The 25,987-nt window shown below is 37.5% G+C and overlaps 3 protein-coding genes across 4 annotated transcripts; all 3 read left to right on the top strand.

The window, feature by feature from the left end:
- The first annotated feature begins 1,074 nt into the window (after positions 1–1,074).
- On the top strand, positions 1,075–6,515 carry LOC110895795. 2 transcript variants are annotated; one of them, XM_022143149.2, is made up of 8 exons: positions 1,075–1,372; positions 1,954–2,170; positions 2,255–2,326; positions 3,275–3,342; positions 3,847–4,003; positions 4,410–4,496; positions 5,235–5,324; positions 6,147–6,515. In XM_022143149.2, exons 2-8 carry the CDS (start codon positions 1,991–1,993, stop codon positions 6,297–6,299), a joined length of 807 nt encoding a protein of 268 aa, XP_021998841.1. In that variant the 5' UTR covers positions 1,075–1,372; positions 1,954–1,990; the 3' UTR covers positions 6,300–6,515. The 2 variants fall into 2 exon arrangements, with proteins under 2 accessions (XP_021998841.1, XP_021998842.1); XM_022143150.2 differs by having other exon boundaries at positions 1,134–1,484.
- A 1,007-nt stretch (positions 6,516–7,522) lies between these two features.
- Positions 7,523–9,526, top strand: LOC110895796 (60S ribosomal protein L34). Its single transcript, XM_022143151.2, has 4 exons — positions 7,523–7,683; positions 7,833–7,912; positions 9,020–9,129; positions 9,213–9,526. The coding sequence occupies exons 1-4, from the start codon at positions 7,605–7,607 to the stop codon at positions 9,304–9,306; spliced, it is 363 nt and encodes a 120-aa protein (XP_021998843.1). The 5' UTR covers positions 7,523–7,604; the 3' UTR covers positions 9,307–9,526.
- A 2,902-nt stretch (positions 9,527–12,428) lies between these two features.
- On the top strand, positions 12,429–15,135 carry LOC110897070 (B3 domain-containing protein REM9). Its single transcript, XM_022143981.2, has 4 exons — positions 12,429–12,539; positions 13,025–13,102; positions 13,186–13,671; positions 14,540–15,135. Exons 2-4 carry the CDS (start codon positions 13,052–13,054, stop codon positions 14,993–14,995), a joined length of 993 nt encoding a protein of 330 aa, XP_021999673.1. The 5' UTR covers positions 12,429–12,539; positions 13,025–13,051; the 3' UTR covers positions 14,996–15,135.
- Positions 15,136–25,987: the final 10,852 nt, after the last annotated feature.

Below are 25,987 nucleotides of genomic sequence, written 5' to 3' on the forward strand. Positions count from 1 at the left end.
CGTCACATCATATTTTTTTAATTTCATCTTTTCCATCAACAAAAAAAGAAGTAATGCTTAGGTTAGGTGACATGAGATGATTGGCAATGTAAAGAAGAAAAATATAGGGTTTTTTTTTCACAGGATGATTGGTGAATAGATTACCTCCTTTCCCGAAACCTTTTTGTACCGCAAGAACCGGAGTGGTGTTGCTTTCAGTATAATGTATAAACACCAATTTTCAATAATTGGAAACATCAATTCCAATTTGAATTTGTATATCATATGTATTATGGAATTTATACTATACATGTAAAATATAGATAAGATTCTCAAGAAGCAACTTCTTCATTCCAAGATTCATTTGCAAACAAATTTTTCTTTTATTTCTATAGAAATTGGATGAAAATGACAAAAAAATGAAAAAAGTCAGGACTAAAACAAAAGAAAAAAAACTATTTGAACTAAAGTGGCATTTTGAGTCAAACAGGGACTAAAGTGGCATTTTTAACATGTTTTGTTTTCATTTACCTCGATTGTTCTCTACTACGTTGCTATGCCGAATGCCGGTATTATACCCATACTGCAATGAATCAAACCGGCACCAATCGAAAAACATATCACGATTTTTGTTAATTTGCTTTTCTTTTCCGGTTCCCATACGTAAGGCTACAAGGTGTGGTATAAAACCCCTAGGGGGTTTATCACGCCACCTCAGCGCCACCTCAATGCCACCTCAACGCCACCTCACATAGGAGGCTTTAAAGTCTCTCACTTTAACTTGCATGCAATGGTTTAAAGTCACCTATTAAACAAAATACAAAAAAATAATAATAAAGAGAATGGATTTGATTGGTTGAAAAGAGTGGGCCCCACCTTCTTACCCTTATAACCGGCGTTAGCACGGTGGCGAAAGGGCTATAGCGCCCCTCTCTTAACTCCGGTGGGATGGTGGTTGGCGTCCGGGGTCGTTATAAAGGTCGATGTGGCAGGGTGGCGCTAAGCCACACCGCATAGCCTAACAACTAACAAACCAAATTGATACCCACCGAACCGAGTACACAATAATTCAAGAAAAGGAATCATTAATTAATTAATTCCAAATGGATAAAGTCAATAACATCAAAGTCACCACCACCACCTGTCATAAAAGTTGGAAGCAGGCAGGCAGCCGTTGAAAACAAATCCACAAAGCGAGCGTAAATTGAGGAACAATAATAATTCGGCCTAAATTCTTTCACCAATATGATATCAACCCCTTTTCAGCAAAATCGGACGACAGTGTTAATCGAGAGATAACCTCTCCTCTCGATTTCCACCACCTCCATTTCTTTTCTTTGCTTCTCCTTTCTCTCTCTCTCTCTCTCTCTCTGTCATCCTCTCACATTCTCGGGTATTTCTTCAACAATATTCTTCTTTATATTTCCCCAATTTCATTCTTGTTTGATGCCACCCCTTTAATCCAGCTTATGGGGTTTTGTACATTGGTCAAAATCGACATTTGGGTGGGTTCTTGATTTGTTATAATTTTGGTTTTATTTGCCCAAAGATTGATACTTTTTAACACCCTTTTGTTTGTTTTTATGATTATGAATATGATTATGTTGTGGCGATGATATGTTTGTATGTTGACTTTTGAATGCTGATTTTGGTTTGACTATTTTGTTTGCTAACCATGGTTGTTAAAATCGACAGTGGGATAGGCAGGCGGTGGGGTATTGACTAGCGATTAATCGGATTGGATTAATAAGTATAATATTTTAATTACTTAAATATTTTTACCAGTTTTGACAGAAAATTGACCGGTTTTGACCGAAATTTGACCGATTACCGGTTTTAGGTCCAACTAGGTGGAATTCTATGATTATGATTGTGGCAATGATATGTTGACCTTTGAATGCTAATATTGGCAATTACCGTTTTGACCGAAATTTGACCAATGATATGATTGTGGATGTGGATCGATTGGTGCAGCCTTTGGGCGGGGAAACCATAAAAAAGACAAGAGAAGATGACGGGCCCCACCTCGTCTTGCGCTGACTCAGCAGCTCATGCAGATGCAGTTGATGATAACGGGCCCACAGATGATGAAGAAGCGCCTTTATTAAACACAGCGGAGTGTCGTATTTGCCAAGAGGAAGATTCAACTGATACTTTAGAGATACCATGTTCCTGCAATGGTAGTCTTAAGGTAATTAGTTACGTTGTCGAGAATATGTTCTTGTTTTGTTGTTACGACATTTAACGTTTTGATCAAGTTTTTACGTTTATGCAGTATGCTCATAGAAAGTGTGTTCAACATTGGTGCAACGAAAAGGGCGACATCACTTGTGAAATATGCCATCAAGTAAGCTACCATCATCAAAAAAATGAAGAGTAAACTTCCGTTTTGCTCCCTGTTGTTTGGTCACTATAACGGTTTTGCCCCAAACCTTTAAAAATAGCCATTTTCCTCCAATAGTTTGCTATGGTTTTTCCATTTTGCTCCCTTGGATGCAGTTAGAGGCGGGGAGCAAAATGGAAAAACCATAGCAAACTATTGGAGGAAAATGGCTATTTTTAAAGGTTTGGGGCAAAACCGTTAAAGTGACCAAACCACAGGGAGCAAAACGGATGTTTACTCAAAAATGAATTTAGTATTTTCATCAGTTTTAAATTCTTCATGACCATTTATACATACCGGGGCCAATTAATATGACAAGTAGGTCTGTAGACGAACCGAACGTTCGCGGCGGGAAGTTGGTTTATTTAATAAACGAACCAACATGAGCAAAATTTAATTCAACGAATGGACATGAACACACGTGTTACTCGTTAGTTTATGTTCGTTTATATCTTTTTTGAGTTATATTTATATTAATATAATCTTAAAAGAGGCTTTCTAACTACTTATATACATATAACTAATTAGTAATTTTGCTTTCCAATAAAATTTATCGTAATTAATCAATTATTTATATAAAAAGACTAGTTTGTGAACTATTCTTTTATGTTTTAAACGAATGAACATAAACGAACACGAACATGCCCATTTTCTTAAACGAGCATGAACAAAAAAATTTGTTGAATTATGTGTTCGTGTTCATGTTCGTGTTCGATTAAAGTTAAATAAACGAACACGAACATGCTTTTATTCCTGTTCTCGTTCGGTTCGTTTACAACAAACAAGTTTACACATCTTTTTTGTTAAACTAAAAAACGACTATTCATCGAATCTTTAAAAAAACATGTTTAGTTACTCTAGAATAAATGTATTGTTCTTATCTATATATTTATCTTAATGTTTGTTACGCAGCCTTACCAACCTGGCTATATTGCTCCACCTCCCAGAGCGCGTTTGGAAGAGACTACTATAGATATCGGGTAATCCTTTTTTTCCTATTCATCTTGTTTTAATTTCTTTTTAGGAAAGTTACAAGTTTTGTCCTTTATCTTAATATCACTTATCAGGCGGTGTCCTTTTTAACGAATTTTGACAACTTTTGCCCTTTACAAGGAATTTTGTTGCACGTTTTATCCCTTAGGCTTAACCCAGTTAGATTTTCTTGCTAAATCTTGTCACCCAAGGGTATTTTAGTCATTTTACCCATTTATTTTAAGAGTCAACCCTAAAATATTTTGTTTTATTCTTTTAAATAATATTAAATAAATTGGTAAAAAGACTAAAATACCCTTGGGTGACAAGATTTAACAAGAAAATCTAACTGAGTTAAGAGTAAAGGACAAAACGTGCAACAAAATTCCTTGTAAAGGACAAAATTTGTTAAAAAGGACACCGCCTGATAAGCGGTATTAAGATAAAGGACAAAACTTGTAATTTTTCCTTATTTTTATTGTTGAAATTAATAAGATTATTTTGTTTATCAGAGGAGGATGGCAAATATCGGGTACACCTATGGATCTGAACGACCCACGTCTCTTGGCAATTGCTGAAGCTGAACGCCAATTTCTTGAAGCTGAATATGAGGATTATAACGCCTCAAATGCCAGTGGAGCTGCATTTTGTCGTTCAGCTGTTTTAATTGTATGTCACATTTATTATAAAGAGTTAATTGACCGGACGGTCCTTGTGGTTTCACGTTTTTTCACGTTTAGTCCCCACCTTTTGGAAATAGCAGGTATGCTCCCTATGGTTTGTCATCTTGTTACTCGGATAGTCCCCTGACATTTACTTAGGGGACTATCCGAGTAACAAAATGACAAACCATAGGGAGCGTACCTGCTATTTCCAAACTAACTGACATCTACTCAGGGGACTATCCGAGTAACAAAATAACAAACCATAAGGAGCATACCTGCTATTTTCAAAAGCTGGGGACTAAAAGTGAAAAAACGTGAAACCACAAGGACCATCCGGGCAATTAACTCTATTATAAATAAATCGAAATGTAAAATAAACATTCTAATTGTTTGATTATTGGTTTTTGCAGTTAATGGCACTTCTGCTACTACGGCATGCAGTAAACGTGCCGGAATCTGAAGCAGATGGAGATGAAGATGCGTCTACTTTCTTGACTGTAAGTTGGATTTTTAATCTTGAGTAAAGTAAACGGATGGTGGTCCTTGTGGTTTACCATAATTTTGGATTTGGTCCCTAGCTTTCCAAAAGTACACGGATGGTCCCTGTGGTTTGCACTTTGTAACGCATTTAGTCCCTAGCCGATAAATCTAAAGGTTTTAGCATGTCCAAGTTAGGGACTAAATACGTTACAAAGTGCAAACCACATGACCATTCATTATCCGTGTACTTTTGGGAAAAGCTGGGGACTAAATGCGTTATAAGGGTGAAGGGAGTGGTTAAACACTTGAAAGTGGCAAACTTCAAAATCAACCAATCAGAGGGTGCCATGTCATTCCATCTAAAAAGTTTAAGGTATGCTGAAAAGTGTTGGCAATGGTTAAACACTTGAATTGGTAAACTTTTTTTTTTGTTTTCATTTAAAAAAAAATATGTGTTAAATGGGTCATCTTCCCGCGCGGCAAACGTTCACCGCTCGGTTTCCTTACCGATCAGCAAAATGGGTCGGTGGCGGTGTTACCGCTCGGCCAACCCATTTGCCGATCTGGTTTGCCGCCCACACCGGATACCCTAAAGTGCAAACCACAGGGACCATTTGTGTACTTTTGGAAAGCTAGGGACCAAATCCAAAATTTTGGTAAACCACATGGACCATCTGTGTACTTTACTCTTTATTCATGCTTCCCTTACTAAATTAAAATTATATTTTTTTTAATTAATTGCTTTATTTCATTAGCTTTTCTTGCTTCGGGTTGCTGGGTTTCTTCTTCCGTGCTACATTATGGCGTGGGCCATCAGCATCTTGCAGCGTCGAAGGCAAAGACAGGTTTGTCTACGCTCTTCGTTTGCTTGTTTGACGTTTTGACCTTAGGCTGAAAGCATTAAGAATTATATTTTTTTTGGTTATGCTTATGCCTATTTGACCTGTTAGACAAAAAAAGAGAAATGTTGGCCATTAAGTTAACAAAAAAGACGAAAATACCCCTGACTTAACAGAGAAAAAAAGGAGTTAACGATCCGAATAAAAATGTCAAGATTTCAAACCTTTTGGACGAAAGTTGCAAAACTGGCCAAACCTCAGGGACGAAAATGACATTTGACTCCAAAAAAAAGTTAACTTGAATAGACCAATTTCCAAAGGAAACGGGTCAAAATTATAATCTCGAGTGAATTTCAAGGATTGTCCTTTATCTTTATATCCATTTTCAGGTGTTGTCCTTTATGTTCAAAATTGACGAGTTTTGTCCTTTATGTTTTCATAGCATACACGTTTTGTCCTTTAGGCCTAATCCAGTTAGTTTTTTCAGTTAAATTTGGTCATGTGCTTAGCACATGAGGGCATTTTTGTCAATTCAAAGGTTGCAGAAGCTTTGAGCTGTAAATCTGCCGTTGAACTTACCTTTGAATTGACAAAAATGCCCTCATGTGCAAAGCATATGACCAAATTTAACTGAAAAAACTAATTGGGTTTGGCCTAAAGGACAAAACGTGTATGATATGAAAACATAAAGGACAAAACTCGTCAATTTTGAACATAAAGGACAGCGCCTGAAAATTGGTATAAAGATAAAGGACAATCCTTGAAATTCACTCTTATAATCTCTAATCGCTATGATTTTATTATAACCGGGTACGATGCTTATAACAGGAGGCTGCAGCATTGGCGGCATCACAAATTGCTTTTGTATTGCAAGCGGGTCAAAGGCGGGGCCTACACTTTGCCATAGCCTCTGCTGGGCCACCGCCAGCATCGGCAGCTGCTGCGACTCCCGCCGTGGCTCCACAGGAGGACAATGTCTGATCTTTTTCGGTTCCCAGAAGCCGCTAAAGGAGGGGAATGAATTAACAACATATTGTTGTAAAGTTTATTTTGTGTTTGCAAGTCATTTTTTGTTATTTCACAAGTGTCTTGTTTCTGGTGATTGATGTGTATAAATGTATAATATTGCTTTGTCACATTAATATTTGTGACATTTTGAATATGTTTTTCCTGTTAATATTTACTAATAATCATGTCTGTCGTCCCTGGTTGAGATGTATAATTAATTCAGAATGAAAATTATTATTCTTGACGTGTTAGTATAATTGTTAAAAAGATTTGATTAAAATAAGAGTAAATTACAAAAATCGTCCTTTATGTATGTCACTTGTTGCAAACTGTGTCCTTTGTCTTCAATAATTACTGAAAAGGTACTCGATGTTTGCAAACCCTTGCAAGTTATGTCCTTTAGCCCTAACACAGTTATTTTTATTCTTTATTGTTTTGCCTAATAACACTTTTAAAATTGTAATTTACAAAAAAAAAAAAAAAAAAAAAAAACACATGTACATTACTTTTAATATAAAGTTTAATGTTAGTTATGCAACTTTTAATATTTAGCTAAACATATTCATGGATTTTATCAAACCCAATAATTTGTTGTTAGGTTTGTCGCGTATCAAAAATTTACACCCTTTCATGTTTTAGATCACTAATATTTTAATTTGTTACAAAAATCATCAATAATAGGAACGCATTTGTTTCTCTCTACATTAATTTCTATAAATACAATTAGAGGTGTAAAAAAAAACAGTTTGGGCCCAACAACCCTGAAAACCGACCTGGTAAAAAACCCGTTTTGGCCCAAACCAGTTTGGGTCCAACCCGACTCGGCAGTATGGTACAAATTTGAGATTTTTGTGTCGAGAATCTGTTCCAACCCGAACCGGTTTAAACCCGCCTAAAAGAAACTAATAAAAAAAACCGGTTTAAACGCTAAAATTTTGAACCTGATCCAAATCAGTTTGAGTGGGTTGGCGTTTTCAACTCTAAAATCCGTTCTTAACCCGAACTGGTTTGGGTCAAACCGGCTTAAAACCCAAAAAAAAAAAAAAAAAAAAAAAAAACAGGCCGGTTTATAAACCGACCCGGTTCGGGCCCAAACCGGGTTTTTTTTACTAAAAGAAAGAACTAAAGTTCGGCCCAACTTATTATCCAGGCCCAAATATCCAAACAAACTTAGGGCAGCCTTCATATACACCTTATCATTCACCTACACTCTTTCTTTCTTTCTCCTCCAGCCTCCACTCACAAACCCTGTAACAAACAAACCACCGGCCGGAAACAATGGTGCAACGACTCACATACCGGAAACGCCACAGTTATGCTACCAAATCAAACCAGCACAGGGTTGTTAAAACCCCAGGTAACAATCTTGATTATTCTTTGTTCTAATTTCACCAGTTTATGAATCTTGATCTGTGGATTGTGGGTGTTTGGTAAGTTGTTTGATCTGATTGTGAATCTTTTTGAAATGGGTTGTGTAAAGTTGGTTGCTTTTTGTGGTTTTGATAGGTGGTAAGTTGGTTTATCAGACTACCAAGAAGAGGGCTAGTGGGCCTAAGTGTCCTGTTACTGGAAAGAGGATTCAAGGGGTATGCTTGTCTCATTTTTAGTTTTTATTTATTTTTTTTTTATAATGTTGAGGTTAATCTATGTAGGAAATTGTTGGTGTTGTTGTGATTGTTAAGTAGTTAATGCGGTAAAATATCGGATATCGGTCAAGGACCGATATTTGAGATAAAGGTTATCTCGGTGAGATATCGGTAATTTTAATATCATGTAGAATTTATATAAATAGCAATTTAACATTAATAATTCAGTGATATATGGGTCAAATATAGGTTATATTGGTCAATATCGCCGATAATATTGGTTGACCGATATTTTACTAGAGGACCGATATATCACCGAAATTAACTGCATAGTAAGTACTAATGATTTATTGAAACTAAGATTGTATTTTAATCGTGTTTTTGACTCGGCGACAAACGGTCACTTCTCGAACTGTTTATCATGCAACTTTAAGCTCAAATGATTATGATATTGAGACGTGTTTAGCTATAAAACACATGTTAGCATAAAAAAGTTTGTTATTTTTATTATCATGCTGTTCAACTGATGCATGTAAATTTGATCTTGCAGTGTACTTTTTTGTTGTTTTTAACAATGTTAAATACTTAAAGTATCTTCTCAAAATTTCGAAATCTATTAGTGATTCGTCGCATGTTTTGATGGCTAATAGTTGCTGTTAAATTTTAGTTAGAGTTAAATGCCATTTTAGGCCCTGTGGTTTTGGTCATTTTGCCTGTTTAGTCCAAAGGTTTTATTTTTTGTCTGTGGGTCCAAAAAGGTTTCACTGTTGCCATTTTAGTCCACTGGGTTAACTTCATCAATTTTTTCTGTTAACCAGAATGGCAATTCGGCCATTTTATATGTAATTCTGTTAGCTAGAAAGACAATTCGATCATATAAAATGACCGAATCGCCCTTCTCGTTAACAGAAATAATGGATGAAGTTAACCTAGTGGACTAAAATGGCAACAGTGAAACATTTTTGAACCCACAGGTAAAAAATGAAACCTTTGGACTAAACTGGTAAAATGGCCCAAACCACAGGGACTAAAATGGCATTTAACTCTTATAGTTTCGCAACCAAGTTTTCATTCTTTAATAAAAAACTTAATGTCTCGTTTATGCAGATTCCTCATTTGAGACCTGCTGAATACAAGCGGTCAAGATTATCAAGGAACAGAAGAACCGTTAATCGTGCTTATGGTGGGGTGCTTTCCGCAGGTGCTGTGAGGGAAAGGTATTTTAATTTTATGTTTTTTTTTCTTTATTATTTATATGTTTTTATTTTGTTACTGAATTTATTGTTGGATGTTAATTCAGGATCATTAGGGCTTTTTTGGTTGAAGAACAAAAGATTGTGAAAAAGGTGTTGAAGATCCAAAAGGCGAAAGAAAAGACAGCCTCTAAGGCTTAGATTTTGCAGTGTTTCTGCAATTCTTCATGAGGGTAATTATAGGGCTCTTTTATGTTCGGACTGTTCTACTTTGTCGACAAACAAGCTTGGTAAACCGTCTTAGGTTTTTGTTTGGTGTTCAATGATTCTGTTTTGGATTCTTTTGTACGTTGAATCTTGTTTTTCTTATGAACTCATGTTCCTGCTATTACTTGCATTTTCAAAACAATTTAGAAATACACATGATTGGGTTGTTGACGTGTCAAAAGACGTTTTTATTCTACAATCCTTGTTTCCATCAGTGGCGAAGCTTGAAAATTTCCACCGGGGGGTCGGAAGTCACTGGACCTAAAAACATATACCTAAAAATTTTCATACGAAACGTACATACATAACACTACTGAGCAAAAAGTTCGCCCCCCCCCTGGCTTGCATTGTTCGTTAAGATTAAAATCGCTCCTGGTGACGCAAAAGGTCTTGTTTTTCTTCATGAAGATGCTATCTAATATACACATTTTGTTAGATGCTATCTTAATGCCATTAACTTCATAATCTCTTTATATTCTTTTTTCGGGAAAAGAGTGACAGTAAAATGATGAGTTGGAGTTTATTAGCAGTAATGATGAGTTGGGAGTTTTCATTTTCCATACCCATGTCAAGTTCATTTTGCTAAAAGTGTAAAGTGGATATTAATTTTGTATCTATAGGGTGTAAACGAGTCGAGTCTGAGTCTGACTATGCTCGAGTCTCGCTCGTCATACTTATATGAAGCTCGAGTTTGGCTATTTTTGATCCTACTAGTTTGAGATCGAGCTTGGATTGAAAGTAAATCACAAGAGCTTGAGTTCGGCTCGAGGTAATTTCAGAACAATTTAAATGAGCTAATAGCTCGACTTGAGCTCACTTTGATACATGGCCATTCCAACGTTTTTTGAGACCCTAAGCAAAGTACGAAGTGAGGGCACTAATTTCGCCAATAAACTCTCTTTCAATCCCGACGGATCCGACGCCATGAGTGATTTTACTTTTTTCGTCTAGTGATAGACGAGAGCTTAGAATTTGAAAGCAGGCTGCGAAGCGAAGTGGGAACAAATATTGCAATTGTATATTAGGGGTTTTAGGTCGCTGAATAATGATGATTAGGTGGATGGTTGTTTGTAATAGTTGGAAATTAATGCGAAATGAGCCTTGAAACTAAGCCTTTTTTTGCTGAACAATATTTATTTTTGGTTTCTTCAATGAAAAACTGGTTTAGTTTTAAAATAAACTTATTTATTTGGGCTAATACATATGTTATATATAAAAAAAAAATTCTAAAAAATGGAGACCCTTATTTTTTGATAGCCCTAGGCCCGTGCCTAAGCTGGCAATCCCATTGGGCCAACCCTGCTTTGATTGTAATTAGGGGTTTTAGGCTGCTGAATAATGATGATTAGGTGGATGGTTGTTTGTAATAGTTGGAAATTAATGCGAAACGAGCCTTGAAACTGAGCCTTTATTAGCTGAAAAATATTTATTTTGGATTCCTTCAATGAAAAGCTAGTTTAGTTTTGAAATAAACTTATTTGTTTGGGCTAATACATATGTTATATATAAAAACTTTCTGTGAAAATCGAGACCTTTATTTTTTGATAGCTCTAGGCCCGTGCCTAAGCGGCAAACCATTGGGCCAGCGTTGCTTTGATACCTTAGTAGATAGGTTATTGTGTTCATCGTGTATTCATCATGTATGCGATAAAGTTCATTCAATATTCTGATGCACAATTGCACCTCATTATAAACCAAACCAAACCAAACCAAAGAAAAGAAATGATCGAGCACATAATTATACGAACTTGTGACTTGGAATTATTGAAACGAATCTAATTTAAATTCGTTGTGACTTGGAGTATGATCTAGACTGAGTTAATTCCTTTTTATATTAATTAACGAACTTCAGATCAATTCAGTTATATATCTTCGTTTGATAGTTCTCCATTTTATATTTAATTTATCACTTGTAAGTCCTCAAACTTGGGTGGCCTTATAGTTGGCATAACATAGCATACATACATACTTTATCTTGTAATTATCATACAGGGCTGAGCATGATACCGGTACCGTATCGAACCGTTACCGAAAATCGCCAAAACGGGGTACCGGTACCCAGTACCAAATGCTCTTAGAGTCATCGTCATAGAAAAGTCGTTCAATCCATAAAATTCATCCAATAAAAAGAAAAAAAATAATAATCAGGTTTGGAATCGTAACACAAGTTCTAAAATTGGATGCCACTTTTAAAAAAACACATGTAACTTCTACAATCAGCAAAGAGATCCACTTCCTCGCCTAAGAACCTTAATCTAATATATATGCAAAAATTAGCGTTATTGAGTGAGTTTCAAGTTTTAAGAAAAATAGAAAAATCATAACCATTTAGAAAACGTATCATAATGTAACATAGCAAATAATATGATCAGACATCATGGACAACGACATATCATGTCATGTAATGATCCCTGTCACCGTCCGACAATGCCAAAACCGGAGCTCCAAGAACAACTACTAGTCTCCCCCTATCGCGTCACTAAATCCCTAAGTCGTAAGAACTACTATCTGAGGATCTATAACCCAGGGGCGGACTTAGAAGGTTGGTAGGGGTGCACGGGCTACCCGTCTACGAATTGTAAAAATACTCCTTGACTCCGTTTCCTTAGTTTAAAAATAACTCTCAACTTCGTCTCCCTTATACAAAGGATATTCCTGGTCTAAAAGATAAAAAATTGGGATACCCCTAAATTTTTGGACTAGTTCCGCCACTGCGTATAACCCTACAAAATATTTATGATATATCTCAAAACTTTACATGGCCGATTAATTAAGTTCGTTTCTGACGTCTACCACTGCTTAGTATGCACAAGTAAATAGATAAAAATGGGAGGGGTATAAGGGTAAAATGAGAATATGGATATATTAGGATTGAGTAGCTTTTCTGAGAAACCAACGTCTGCATGTCAAATATAGTAGTCTCCAGCTATCTGCTGCTGCATGCCACTACACATTACATTATTATTATTATTATTATTATTATTATTATTATTATTATTATTATTATTATTATTATTATTATTATTATTATTATTATTATTATACTTTTAGTTCCAGTTTAAACACACACACACACACACACCCTACCAACCAAGCTTCACAACTTCAAACCCTTGTTTGCCGTACGTCACCAACACAAGATACAAGATCCTTTCTTTTCTGTGCAGGTAAAACTTACAATTCCATCTATGTCTTCAGTTTTCATCTCAAACTCACTAGTTACAATTTGATTTGTGTACGTTAATCGCTGTTTCGGTTAACTTCCTGCAGATCTACACACACAAAAAAGAATTATACTGTTTCATATATAAGTTAGCTAGCTAGGGTATACTCAGTTTTTTCTTTAAATCTTGCATTAGATCTGTTCATACATTCATAGATCTAGTATATGATTTGTTTCTTTGAATTGGTTGTTGATCTAAATATTAAGTTAAAATACACAAAGAATATATATATACTCCTTAAGTTTGTTTGATTGGAATGTATATATGATGCTTTGATTTGATTTGTACGTGGTTGTTTGTCCTTACATAAGTAGTGTAGATTAAGTGCATTTTATTTTATTTTTTAGTAGATTAATTAAGTGCTCCCTCCTTAACCTATACAACATGATGGCATTTGATGTTTTTCTTTTCTGGTCTGGTCTGGTCAGTTCTAAAGTATCCGTACCAGTTTCCAAATGGCTCCTTCATTCTTCAAGTTCTTGCGCGATCCATCCGCTTCTCGACTGGTACTCGCCTTCTTCACACCACTTCCACTTTATTTGCTTTTTTATTCTTGTAATTCCCATTAAGAAAATCTTTTCATTTGCAGTCATTGCCACCTGCTTTTGTTAGAGAGCATCTAGTAGAGAATATCCCGAATGGCCCAATAATTATATCGGCAAGCGGAGGGCATTCTTGGACAGTGAAGATCGAAAAGATTGGAGATAATCTCTATTTCACCAATGGATGGGAAAATGTCCCCTTGGATTTTTCCGATTTTCTTATCTTTCACCTTGTTGATCCATCCACCTTTCATATGACAATCTTTGGTTTAAATGGGTGTGAACGAATCCTGCCACAAAAAGAACATGATGCTGATGAGGTTGATGAAGATGTTGCTAATGACTTTAAAGATGATGATCATCATCATAATGACGAAGATGTTGCTGATGAGTTTGAAGATGATGACGATCATGATTATAAAGAAGAAGAAGAAGAAGAAGAAGAGAAAGAAAATAATGATCAAGTGAATGGTGATGATGATGCTGATCCTTTCTTTACTTCGGTTATCACCAAAACGCACAAAAGCATGTTGGTAAGATTTATGATAACTGTTGGCGTAGGGGTACTGTCAATCCCGAACCCGACCCATTTTATTATGAGAAAATTACGAAAATAGCCAAAGACCAGGGTTGACTTACGAAAATAGCCACCTCATGCGTCCTTGGAGTGGCGCATCACGGATTTAAATGCGCGGGATGCGTCTGGAAACAATGGGATGCGTCTTTGGAGCGAAACCCAATAGAAAATGGACACGTGGCGGCAGACTCCTCCAAGGGGTCAGACAGACTCTTCCAAGGGGTCAGACAGACTCCTCCAAAGAGTCAGGCAGACTCCTCCGAGTGTGAGATCCAAGGCGTCAGGCCTGACCCCTTGGAAGAGTCTGCCTAACCCCTTGGAGGAGTCTGCCGCCACGTGTCCATTTTCTACTGGGTTTCACTCAAAAGACGCATCCCATTGTTTCCAGACGCATCCCGCGCATTTGAATCCGTGATGCGCCACTCCAAGGACGCATAAGGTGGCTATTTTCGTAAGTCAACCCTGGTCTTGGCTATTTTCGTAATTTTCTCTTTTATTATTCGTGTCAAAGATTTCAACCCTAACACACACACACATAAATTTGGATCAACCCGAACACTGCCCATTTAACCCATTTTATTAAATTAGTGATACGTGTTGGCAAGTTACACTTGATTTCATATAGTTTTTTTTTAACCTGAACACGACCCATTTATATAAACAGGTCGTGTTAGTCAACCCAGAACCTGTTTTTTTTCCGTTTCGTGTTAAGAATTGCCACCCTATGTTTGAAACTTAAAAAATATATTTGGTACTAGTTAAAGAATAAACTTGGTTACATTTGATTTTATGAATTTAACATGTTTGCATATTGGTAATGTTAGCGGTTGCCGGTGAAATTTGTTGGGTCGGCTGGAATAAAGGCTGATAAAATAATGGCGATGAAGAATGTTGACGGAGAAGAGTGGTATATGTATTCGCGGGTGGAAATATCACATGGTACGGAAAGGTTCTATTTGACTAGCGGATGGCGTGCTTTCCTGCAAGAAAACGATTTATGCGAAGGAGACGAATGCGTATTCAAGTTCGTTAGAAGCGAAGGCACGTTGTTGCTAGCGAAAGTGACAAAGAAAGAATTTCTTGCTCGGAAACCGAAGAGGGGGCGCCCGGCAAAGAAGCCACAGCCATCTGGAAATGTTCCAATGACTGAGCCGGTGAAAAAGAAAAGGGGGCGACCCGCAAAGCAGCCACAACCATCGGGTGAAATTCTTGTGACTGAGGCTGCGGAAGCCGAAAAGGAAAAGGGGGCGGCCAGCAAGGCAGCAGTTGTGAATAGATAATACACCTCTTAGGTGGCCATAAAGTTACTCTTGATTTGATTCGTAGCTATAAGAAGTATTTTGTTGCAATGGGTCACTTAATAAGACTTCATATTGGGCGGGCATGCAGTTCTCCTTATTTAAGTCCTAGAATTTGAACCTTTATTGGGCTTATGTGCTGCTTTTAACAAAATTATTTATGAGTTAATTGCCCGGATGGTCCCTATGGTTTACCACTTTTTCATCTTTAGTCCCAAACTTTTTAAAATCACATGTTTGCTCCTCGTAATATTCTCACTTGCAGAGCCGTCCCCGAAAACTCTTGAAAAAATTTAGGCCTCGGGCGACGAAAAGAATTGGGCCCGATATGATATTATGGTTAAGGGTAAATGAATTACAAAAATAAAAACTTAGTGATGGAGCAAAGACTCAAACTTGAGACTTTTACATTATTTTGAGATGGTTTTTGCCACTACACCACCAATATTTTTTTGCATAATAAACGGATGAATATGTTAAATATATAATTTAATAAATGTATACAAGCTTATAAAGGCTTTTCGGGCCCTTTGAAATTTTGGGCCTCGGGCGTCGGCACGGGTTTGCCGGGCCCAGAGCCGGCCTTGCTCACTTGTTACTCGGATAGTCCTTCAATTGAATGGATGTTAGTTTTTCCAATTAAGTATATAGGAAATGACTAACATTCATCCAATTGAAGGACTATTCGAGTAACAAGTGAGAATACTATGGGGAGTAAACATGTAATTTTAAAAAGTCAGGGACTAAAGGTGAAAAATGACAAACCACAAAAACCATCCGGGCAATTAACTCTTTATTTATAGTATCATAATCATCATATAAGGAAAAAAGAAAAAGAAAAAGAGATAGATAAGATAGAAAAAAAAGGAACAAGGAAAAAAAGTAAGGAGAAATGGAAGGAAAGAAACAAAAGGGTTGCTAAGAGTCAAACTCAAATTCATTTGGTAATCATATAGATATAACAACTCAACCACTAGACACTAAGTTTAGTTGTTCAAACTTTCCAATTAACAATTATAGACTTTATATATGTTTTTCAATCTCTAACATGCACCTGTCTATCCTCCATGGTATCATTTCTCAATTCTCATAACATACTTACATGAAAGTGCATCCTATTGATAGATACACATTTAGTTACAACTAATACAATGCTCATTTTTCAATCACATCTAGTGTAGGTCCCCTTGATGTTATGGATCTTAACAGAATCGTCTATCTAACCTAGAGTGCGGAATCCTCTAGATCAGATTGTAGCAGAAAACGTGTAGAACAGCAAATCACTTTCAACCGGGTTTCTATTGATTATCAAACAAACGTATTACAATCAATCAAACCCTAACCCTAATTTTCGTCCAAGCCTAATTGCTCTCACGAAAATACTCTCTCACAAACTGTTTTGGCTGATTAACCTTAACCCTAATGTCTAACCTTGTTTATATAACACAAGGTTCACAACTGGGCTAGGTTAAAGACTCCTGGGCTGCGAATTGGACAGGCCCAATTCGCCCCCATCACCCAATTCCTTGGGTTTAGTAAGCCCAAACATTACACCTAACTATTACAAAGCTAAACCCGCTAACTGTTTATCGTTTAACTAATTACAAGATATCCAAAGACCAAATCTAAGCTGTTGTCACAAACATGCACCAACAAACTCCCCCTTGACAATAGCTTCATAAAAACTTTGTCTTGAGTCAAAACTTTGTCTTCGGTCTTCTTGCAATCTTCAAGTAGTCTCGCACTGTCTTTGGTCTTTGGATAGCTTCAGCTTCAATAGCTTCTGTCAGCAACAGACTCCCCCTAAGCTGATGCATCCAATCACCAAATCTTCAACACGTTAGCGTTTGAGTAAACTCCAGTTCAGCATTTGCAAAGCAATCTTCAACTCTTCAACATTGTCTGCAATATAGAAAGGAGGTTCTACCATGCATCCAAGCAAACTCTCATCTTCACACTTCACTGCAACTTCTCAGCAACAAACTGCTTCAATCTGTACACTATAAAACCAACATCTCGAGAAACCATAAGAATTTTTCAACATAAGTTAAATAAATTATTATTTTTCAAGAGATTAGTTAAACTGTGTTACAGATTAAGCATTTTCAATTTCATCACCAACACGCAAAAACGTTTGTCCAACACATAAGAACCTGCCTGATGAAAATTTTGAACTCACTTTCTAACACCGTCTCCCCCTATCAGTAATAATTCCTCCAAGAATAACAGTTTTCCGTACGTTAAGAATTTTAAACAGAAAATGACACTATTTTTGGATTTTTATATTTTCTGAAAGCAAGTAAATAACAAAAACAATAAACACTCTATTTTTGTGAGAATCACTGGTAAGAAGATCATATCAGCACAAGCAAACTGTTTCACACAATCATATAATTCTTTATTTTATTTTTCGTGAAAAGCAGTTCAAGACGATTACCAGTATGTTTGTCCACTTAAACAAAATGCATAAACATTTCAAGTACCATTACCATATGATACGTTAAGATAATTTTATTTTCTGAAATACGAGCGTGTCCCACAACAGGATATACCCCCACGATCAAGGTATGCACAAAGATTCATCGTAGTAGGTGAGTATACTGAATTCATCCTTTAAGATATCATGACTGTGTCTAGATCTGCATAAAATCTGTTTTATCATGTTTTAATTGCTTAACTATGAACACCCAATTAAATACTAATCAAATCCTGGAAATATAAACAGCACACTCTATCATGCAAGTATCTTCCCTACCACATATTTTCACAAGTCCAATCCAGAGTTCTGAAATCTTAACTGGGAATAGGTTGAGAAGAGAAAAGAATAGATCTTTAGTAGAGATGGTATAATATACAAATCAAATGAGATTTTCTCAGTTTGATATAGGTTTATTGGGTTTCTTTTGGGCACTTGAGGGCCTCTTTCGGGTGTATTAGATCTATAGTGCGACAACGAACAGCTAGGTCAGCATGTATCTGGATGCAGCAGAAGCTGTCGTTGCCTAGCACCTCCAGGTCAGCATATATCTGGATGCAACAGAGGAGGTACACGACTTTTTTCAGAGAAGATTTCAGAATCAGATCAAAATTGTGTGTATCGGGAAATATACAGACATTCAAATAGAAATGAGCTAATTCCAAGTGACTATCTTTCCTGGGGTCATGTACAATTTTAGTTCTAACAGACATACAGCCAAGATATCCCTAGATAAAACAACAGTATAAAGACCCAAAACTTCAGATTTTGGCAATCTATCAACGCAAGAATTAAGGTCATTAAACCATACATCACTGATGTGTTCCCCACTCATATTCAGTTCATTTAAGTTTATATCACATTGGTAAGTTGATTAGTTCATGCTTTTCGCCTACTGGTACATCATATGATGAAGCTGCTATCACACTTAAGCAATTTATGGTTCAACTTCAGTGTGACAGTCTAACTTGCCGATGTACTATCATCTCTTCTTTTTCACACAGTGAAATCTCATTTTTGATTTTCTATTTTTTTTTTATGTTTTTGATTTTTCAATATTTTTTGTGTTTTTGATTTTTATGAAAAGCAGTAAACTATTTACAAAAATTCTTATGAAAAACCAGTTATTCAGGATTCCTCATCCCGTTGAGTTCGACTAAATGTTCAAAGCGAGCCCTGTCAAATGCTTTAGTATAAAGATCTGCCAGGTTATCCTCTGTGTCGACTCGATGTAATTCAATTAGTCTCTTTTCAGCACAATCCCGTATAAAATGATGACGTATGTCAATATGTTTTGTGCGACTGTGGTTCACGGGATTATTAGTTATTGAAATAGTGGCATTATTGTCTATCATAATAGGAGTACGAGTGAAATCCAAACCGTAATCGCGCATCTGCTGTTGAATCCAGAGAACCTGAGAGCAGCAGCTTCCAGCAGCAATATATTCAGCTTCACACGTAGAGGTAGACACACAGGATTGCTTCTTGCATTGCCAAGACACGATCCTGCCTCCTAAGAACTGACAACCACCTGTTGTAGACTTTCTGTTTGACTTGCATCCTCCAAAGTCTGAGTCAGTGTAAGCAACAAATGTCAAATCACTATCAGCTGGATACCATAACCCAAGTTTAGGTTTCCCCTTCAAGTAACGAATAATGCGCTTCACTGCTTTCATGTGTGACTCTTTAGGATTCGCCTGATATCTGGCACACAAGCATACGGCAAACATGATGTCGGGTCTTGAAGCAGTCAAGTACATTAGAGAACCAATCATTGCCCTGTATTGAGTAGGATCAACGTCTTCAGTGCTTTCATGATCTGGGCCAAGATTGTGATTTTCACATATGGGTGTGTTGGCAGTAGTGCAATCATTCATTTTGAACCGACTCAAAATGTCATACACATACTTTGTTTGATGAATAAACATCCCATCCGCCTTCTGTTCAACTTGTAATCCCAGAAAGTAAGACAGCTCACCCATAGCACTCATTTCGAACTTGCTCTTCATCACCTGCTCGAACTCTTTACACATGCTTTCATCAGATGACCCAAAGATGATGTCATCCACGTACACCTGTACCAGCAGAAAATCTTCCTTCTTCCTCTTGATGAACAGTGTACTGTCAATCTGACCTCTTTCAAAACCATTCTTGATCAGATGTGTAGACAGTGTCTCGTACCACGCCCTGGGAGCTTGATGTAACCCGTATAAAGCCTTATCAAGTTTGTACACTCGATCTGGATAATCTGGATCAACGAACCCATCTGGTTGTGAGACATACACCACTTCTTGGACTTTCCCGTAAAGAAACGCACTCTTCACGTCTAGTTGGAAAACTTTGAAGCCCTTGAAAGAAGCAAAAGCTAGAAACAAACGAATTGCCTCCAACCTCGCCACTGGTGCAAACACCTCATTGTAATCTATTCCTTCTTGCTGATTGAACCCTTTGACCACCAATCGAGCCTTGTTTCGCATGACTATACCTCTTTCATCCTTCTTGCACCTAAATACCCATTTGGTGCCAATCTCTCTTTCACCTTTAGGAAGATCAACCAACTCCCAAACCTTCAATTTTGCAAACTGGGCCAATTCCTCTTGCATAGCTTCAACCCATGAATTGTCTTTAAGAGCCATATGAATGTTCTTCGGCTCCTCTTGGGAAATAAAGCAACTATACAAGCACTCGTTCACTATCCCAGTCTTCTCAATCGACACAAATAAACCAGTATTCGCTGCTATGCTTCTTCTTGTTTGAACACCTGCAGTAGGATCTCCCAGTATCATGTCAACTGGATGATCTCTATTTGCTCGTGTAGTAGCAACAGCATCGACTTCTAAATTGTCACCAAGGTTTGAGCCAACCTCCCCCTGAATATGCTGATCCGCAAACGGATTAATGAAATCCTCTCCCTGATTGGGTTCGGGTTCATCGTCACTTGAATCAGTATCAGCAGCATCTTGGGAAGTTTCAGGAGCATCTGTCATATCAACATTTGATCTAGGCATGAACTCGCCTTCATCATCTCCATTTATCACTGTTTGAATCAGCTGAGACTCATCTGCATTGGAAAACTCAGGAATATTAAATGATTTAAAAACACTTTCATAATCATATAATATAGCTGGTCCACTCGTTGACTGTTGAGGTTTGTAAGAAGTAATTTCTACATTAAACACAACCTCAATTTTACCAGTTTTTAGATTAAAAACCCTTTTATTCGGTGCGCCAGGTACGTAACCTAGAAAGTAGCCCTCGTCAGCCACCTCACCGAATTTTTGTTTATCTTTACTTCGCACAATGGTGCAGGGTAATCCAAAAGGTTCAAAGCCTTCTAAGTTTGGTTTCTTGTTAAACATTAATTCATGACAAGTTTTGTTAAAACGTTTAACAGTCAAAACTTTGTTTAGGACATAGCAAGCTGTATTCACAGCTTCTCCCCAGAAAAGAACTGGTAGCTTAGAATCTGAAAGCATCGTCCTAGCGGCTTCAATCAACGTCCTGTTTTTCCTCTCAGCAACTCCATTCTGTTGAGGCGTATAAGGAGCAGAATATTGATGTTCAATTCCCTTGCGAAGACAATAGAGATCCAGAATACGATTCTTGAACTCCGTGCCATTATCACTCCTTATCCTCTTGATCTTTGCATCATGGACGTTTTCCAATTTTGTAAAAAGATCTATCAGCATCTCTGCCGTCTCATCTTTTGTACCTAAAAAGAAAACCCATGAATAACGTGAGTAATCATCAGTGACAACTAAACAATAGTACTTTCCACCTATGCTCCTTACGTTCACTGGACCGAATAAGTCCATGTGAAGTAATTCGTAAGGGGCATCTATGGAATTTACTGTTTTAGATTTATGAGGTTTCTTGTGTTGTTTTCCCTTTTGACATGGAAGACATTTGTCTTCCACTTGAAACCTCCGCAATGGAACCCCTCTCACTAGCTCATTTTTAACAAGATAGTTCATTTTGCGATAGTGAATATGGGCCATGCGTCTGTGCCACAACATCGATTCAGCTTCAGATGCTTTTGATAGTAAACACGCCACCACTGCAGTTGGATCCTTTGCACCCATGTCCATGACATAAGTGTCGTTTCTCCTTGGCGCTCGCATGACTATCCAATCGTCCGGTATCTTCAAACCTGGTTTCAACACTAATGTTTCATTCTTGGTAAAATGGACCGAGTGACCCTTGTCGCAGACTTGTGACACGCTCATAAGATTGTGTTTAAGCTGCTCAACATAGTTCACTTTGTCCAGTGTGATCTTCCCATTGGTCACCTTTCCTCGGCCTGTAATTCTACCACCTTTTGCACCCGCAAAATTCACTTGTCCTCCATCATATTCTTCAAATTCAGTCAACAACCTCGCATCCCCCGTCATGTGCCTGGAGCAGCCACTATCAACATACCACAAGTTGATAATCCTCCTTAGCAGCTCCTGCACACACCAACCAAGAAATTAGTTAGATTGGGGGACCCAAGCCTTAATGGTCTTGGGTCGTCCAAATTCACCAACCACCGGAACGTCCATCCAATATCCATTACTCCTAACTGGAGTCTTGGATCTTAGACCTGTTGGAAATTGATTTTGACTTCCACTAGGTCTTTGGTCCTGAGGGTTCCTATGTGTGTTTGGACTATTTGACCTTTGAAAATTTGGATTTTAATTCCAAGAAGCATTATAGTTATAACTTCTAAAGCCATTGTTATAAAAATTTCGACCACCATTATTTTGGTATCGATTTTGATATTGACCTTGACTTCTGAAATTATTTGTGTTTTGATTGTTCATTCTTGGTGAACTGCTTCTAGGTCTCTCAAATCTGCCTGGTGGAGATCTAGGCTGAAATCTAGGTTGATTTCTTTGAAAACGAGGAACTTGTGGAGTTCCTTTTTCAGCCTTATCCTCACCAACAGCAACTGGCTCTGATTGCTTAGGAGCAGATTTCTTTGGAGAGTTGGACTCTCTCTCCTGCTTATCACCATTCTTCTCTGGTGACTTCTCTCTCTTCCTCTCATTCACCTGTGCTTCATTCGTTTTGTTAGGACAGCAGCTAGCTACATGTCCTTTGGTGTGACATTTGAAGCACGACATCCTTTTCGAAGACTTCTTATCTGAAGCCTTTGAACTAGATTCAGGCTTTGATGATGATGGCACAGAAGGATTTGGTTTAGTTTGCTTAATTTCAGAATTTTCATTGTTTTTATTTTTTGCAAACTCTACGTTCGATTCATTTTCAATAACAGCTGTTTCGTTTTGCATGTCACTTCCTTGAACAAAACTAATCTTTTTAACAGAAGTTGAGTTTTTATTCCTAGGTTGTGAGGTTTTCGTTTTCAAAACAGGTTTGCTGTTATTATCCTTCTTGGCCTCATCTCTCTCAGACTCCTCTCCTCGACCTGCTGTGGAACTACTCGGTGCTGTTGACATGAATTTGGTTAGCTCATCTTCATCAGGTAGGAATGAATAATCATGACTAAGAGGAGGTGGGACTTCATTAAAGCCTTGGAATCCCACACTAGTCTTGTCATTACTCTTCTTTAACCCACCCATCATATGTTTCATAACAAAAGCAGAATCCCTGAATTGACCCAATTTCTTTTCAAGTTCAACAATTCTGAGTTGAGCATCTGACAACTCTTTGTTTTTATCAGAAATCTCTTTTGTTTTTTCAGCCATCATGTCATGAGCTAAGTCAATGACTTGAAGTTTTTCATTTAATTTGCAGGTTACGGCATCAAGTTCACTTTCATAACCTTTTATTTTCTTCAAGTATGACGTTTCGTTTCTTTTAGCAAAAAAGTTTGATTCTTTAATGTTAGACATTTCGCTTACCAAACTTTTGTTTTGTGCAGACAACCTGTCAACCTCACCCTGCAGTTCACGACATTTTAAACATACAGAATTAGATTTTACCTCTCCTGTTTGTTTGTCAAGGTTGGCCATTAGAGCAGCAAGCTGAGCTTGCAATTCTTTATACTTGGCATCCTTTTCCTCAGCTTCTTTTTCATATTCAGACTTTTGTTTTTCGTCTTCAGCACCTGTTGTCTGATCAACCTTCTTCTCTTCAGCTCTATTCTCCACCTTCACCTCAGCATCCACCTTTACATCAGCATCCATCTTCACATCAGCATCCTCTTTCACTTCAGCATCATCTACTTTAGCTTCACCATCATCGATTGGAGCAATCTCTGCCATGAATGCTTGAGAGACATCCCCATCATTTTCTAAGTGAATGCTCCAATCATATGAACCCTCTCTTGCAGTAGAGATCAACGCCTTTGAGCTAGAGTTGCTTGATGCATTCCTGTTGTTTGAACTCTGGCTCGAATTATCTTGCTTTTGTTTCTGACATTCCCTAGCAAAGTGCCCATAACTTTGACAATTAAAGCACCTCACTTTGGTTTTGTCGAAACCAACACTCCTTCCAACAAATTTCCTCCCAGTTCTATTCATAAACCTCTTCACACGCCTAGAAATCATGGCCATTTGCCATTGCAAATCCATCTCTTCAAGATCATCAGGGTCAATCTGATCATAGTCTTCATCTAAAGTAGCAGGATCAGAAATCTTTCCCTGAATATAGTTTTCATAAGAGGCAACAAACGAAGCAAGTAGAGCCAGATGCTCTTCAGCAGACTTCACACTCATTGGCATTGACTTAGCAGTAGTACTCTGCTTAGAAGCTGACGATTTCTTAACTCCTGATGATCCTCCTGAAGCAGCAACAAAACACACATCACCATCCTGATTCACCATAACCTGCTCATTCTCACATGATAAAAACGCAGTAGCAGAGTCGCTAGAAGCGTTGTGAGATGAAGAAGATGTAAGCCCATTGTACACTGCCGGATCTTGAACCTGATCATATCCAGTATCTTTCTTCTTCATGCTGAGCTCATAAGCTCTCAACTTTCCTACAACCTCTTCAAGCTCTTTTGTTTCATAATCTGCTTCACCCTTGATCATTAAAGTGTAGATATCCCACTTAGTAGGCAAAGCATCTAGCAGCTTGTCATTTTTCTCTACGTCAGAATAGCAATCGATCTCATAGTTGTCCATTTCTGACATCAGATGGTAGTAACGCGTGATGACGTCTTCAAGTGACTCATGCTTCATGTACTTGAAAACAGCAAACTGCTTCTTCAGTAGATCAATCTTGTTCTTCTTGACATCAGCATTACCAGCGTATCTTTTCTCCAAAGCATCCCACATATCCTTTGAGTTAGTGTACTTTTTGAAAGTATGTTTGATGCTATCAGGTAACGACATTTTGATTGCAGCCAAGGCTCTCTTTTCAGCCTCATACATCTTTTTATCATTATCTTGCATGTTCACATATTCTGTTCGACGTGGTCTGCCCTCAAAGTCGTGTGTTGGATTCACGTAACCATCTTCGATGCATATCCACATGCGCGTATCCTGATATTCAATGAAGGATTGAAAACGATCCTTCCATGTCAAATAGTTCTCCACCTTCATCATCTTAGGTGGTTTGTTGGTAGTACCAACCTCATGCTCCATTCTCAACAACTCGTTCAAACTAGACATGTTCGACATTTTAACGTTAACAGACTGAGAAAACCGTACGAAAGTTTCCGAAAGCAGTGGTTACTAAGTTACACCGTTAGAATCGTCTCGAAAAGACGAATCCAATGATATATAATGTCAAAGACCGAAATCGGGATTTTCCAGACTTTTTTTTTTTTTTTCTAAAAATCACACGAGTTCAACGGTGCAAACGGTTCTGTCTAACGAGTTATGGATCAATTTCTATTTGCAAAACACCGAAAAATTTCCGACGCTTGCCAACTGAAATTCCACCACTTAAATTCTCTCCTAAATTCGCTGGTTTTAGCTTAATTTCGCTAGGTGATCAGTTAATTTTGCTGGTCTAATGTACGCTTAATTTCGCTGATGCAGTTCAACAGACAATTTCGCTCCAAACAGTTCAAATTCGCTCAACAAAATCGCTGGTTTTCTTCGCTGTTACGACGACCAGTAAATTCGTCAAAAACCGTGGTAATTTCGCTGTGGAAACTAACACGATTACCAAAGTCGCCTTTGGATTTAAGTTCGCCGATGACCGAATTATTTAGTTCCAAATTCGCCAGGTGTTAATTTCGCCAGATTGGTCAGTCAGCAAAATTAATCAATTTCGCCAAAAACAGTCAAATTCGCCCAGCAGCTATGGAAAGTCAATCTGTTCGAATTTTTTGAAGATTTTTCAGATTTTCCAACACTTATCTGCAAAATCAAAACACCAAATCAGCAACTAAAAATCGAAAATTTTGAAGAACTGATTGAATAAACACGAAGAACACGAAGAACAGTCTTCGAATCTTCAAGTCTATCAGCCACAAGCTTTTCCAGAATCAGCCAAATCTTTTCAGAAAAACCTGCAAACCACCAAACAAACAAACCAGAAGATCAAAACAGCCAACAAAAATCAAAAATCAGAATCAAAACACACCAAAATTTCGAAAA

The sequence above is a fragment of the Helianthus annuus genome, chromosome 12 (genome assembly GCF_002127325.2).
Source record: "Helianthus annuus cultivar XRQ/B chromosome 12, HanXRQr2.0-SUNRISE, whole genome shotgun sequence".
Taxonomy (NCBI): Eukaryota; Viridiplantae; Streptophyta; class Magnoliopsida; order Asterales; family Asteraceae; genus Helianthus; species Helianthus annuus.

What these genes read in the sequence shown, in the direction of transcription:
- LOC110897070 (XM_022143981.2), top strand. Translation starts at nt 13,052, where the DNA reads ATGGCTCCTTCATTCTTCAAGTTCTTGCGCGATCCATCCGCTTCTCGA. An exon ending in ATCCATCCGCTTCTCGACTG is followed by an intron (nt 13,103 to 13,185) that starts GTACTCGCCTTC and finishes TTTCATTTGCAG; the next exon opens with TCATTGCCACCTGCTTTTGT. An exon ending in AAACGCACAAAAGCATGTTG is followed by an intron (nt 13,672 to 14,539) that starts GTAAGATTTATG and finishes TGGTAATGTTAG; the next exon opens with CGGTTGCCGGTGAAATTTGT.
- LOC110895796 (XM_022143151.2), top strand. Translation starts at nt 7,605, where the DNA reads ATGGTGCAACGACTCACATACCGGAAACGCCACAGTTATGCTACCAAA. An exon ending in CAGGGTTGTTAAAACCCCAG is followed by an intron (nt 7,684 to 7,832) that starts GTAACAATCTTG and finishes TGGTTTTGATAG; the next exon opens with GTGGTAAGTTGGTTTATCAG. An exon ending in GCAGGTGCTGTGAGGGAAAG is followed by an intron (nt 9,130 to 9,212) that starts GTATTTTAATTT and finishes ATGTTAATTCAG; the next exon opens with GATCATTAGGGCTTTTTTGG.
- LOC110895795 (XM_022143149.2), top strand. Translation starts at nt 1,991, where the DNA reads ATGACGGGCCCCACCTCGTCTTGCGCTGACTCAGCAGCTCATGCAGAT. An exon ending in CTTGTGAAATATGCCATCAA is followed by an intron (nt 2,327 to 3,274) that starts GTAAGCTACCAT and finishes TTTGTTACGCAG; the next exon opens with CCTTACCAACCTGGCTATAT. An exon ending in AGCGTCGAAGGCAAAGACAG is followed by an intron (nt 5,325 to 6,146) that starts GTTTGTCTACGC and finishes TGCTTATAACAG; the next exon opens with GAGGCTGCAGCATTGGCGGC.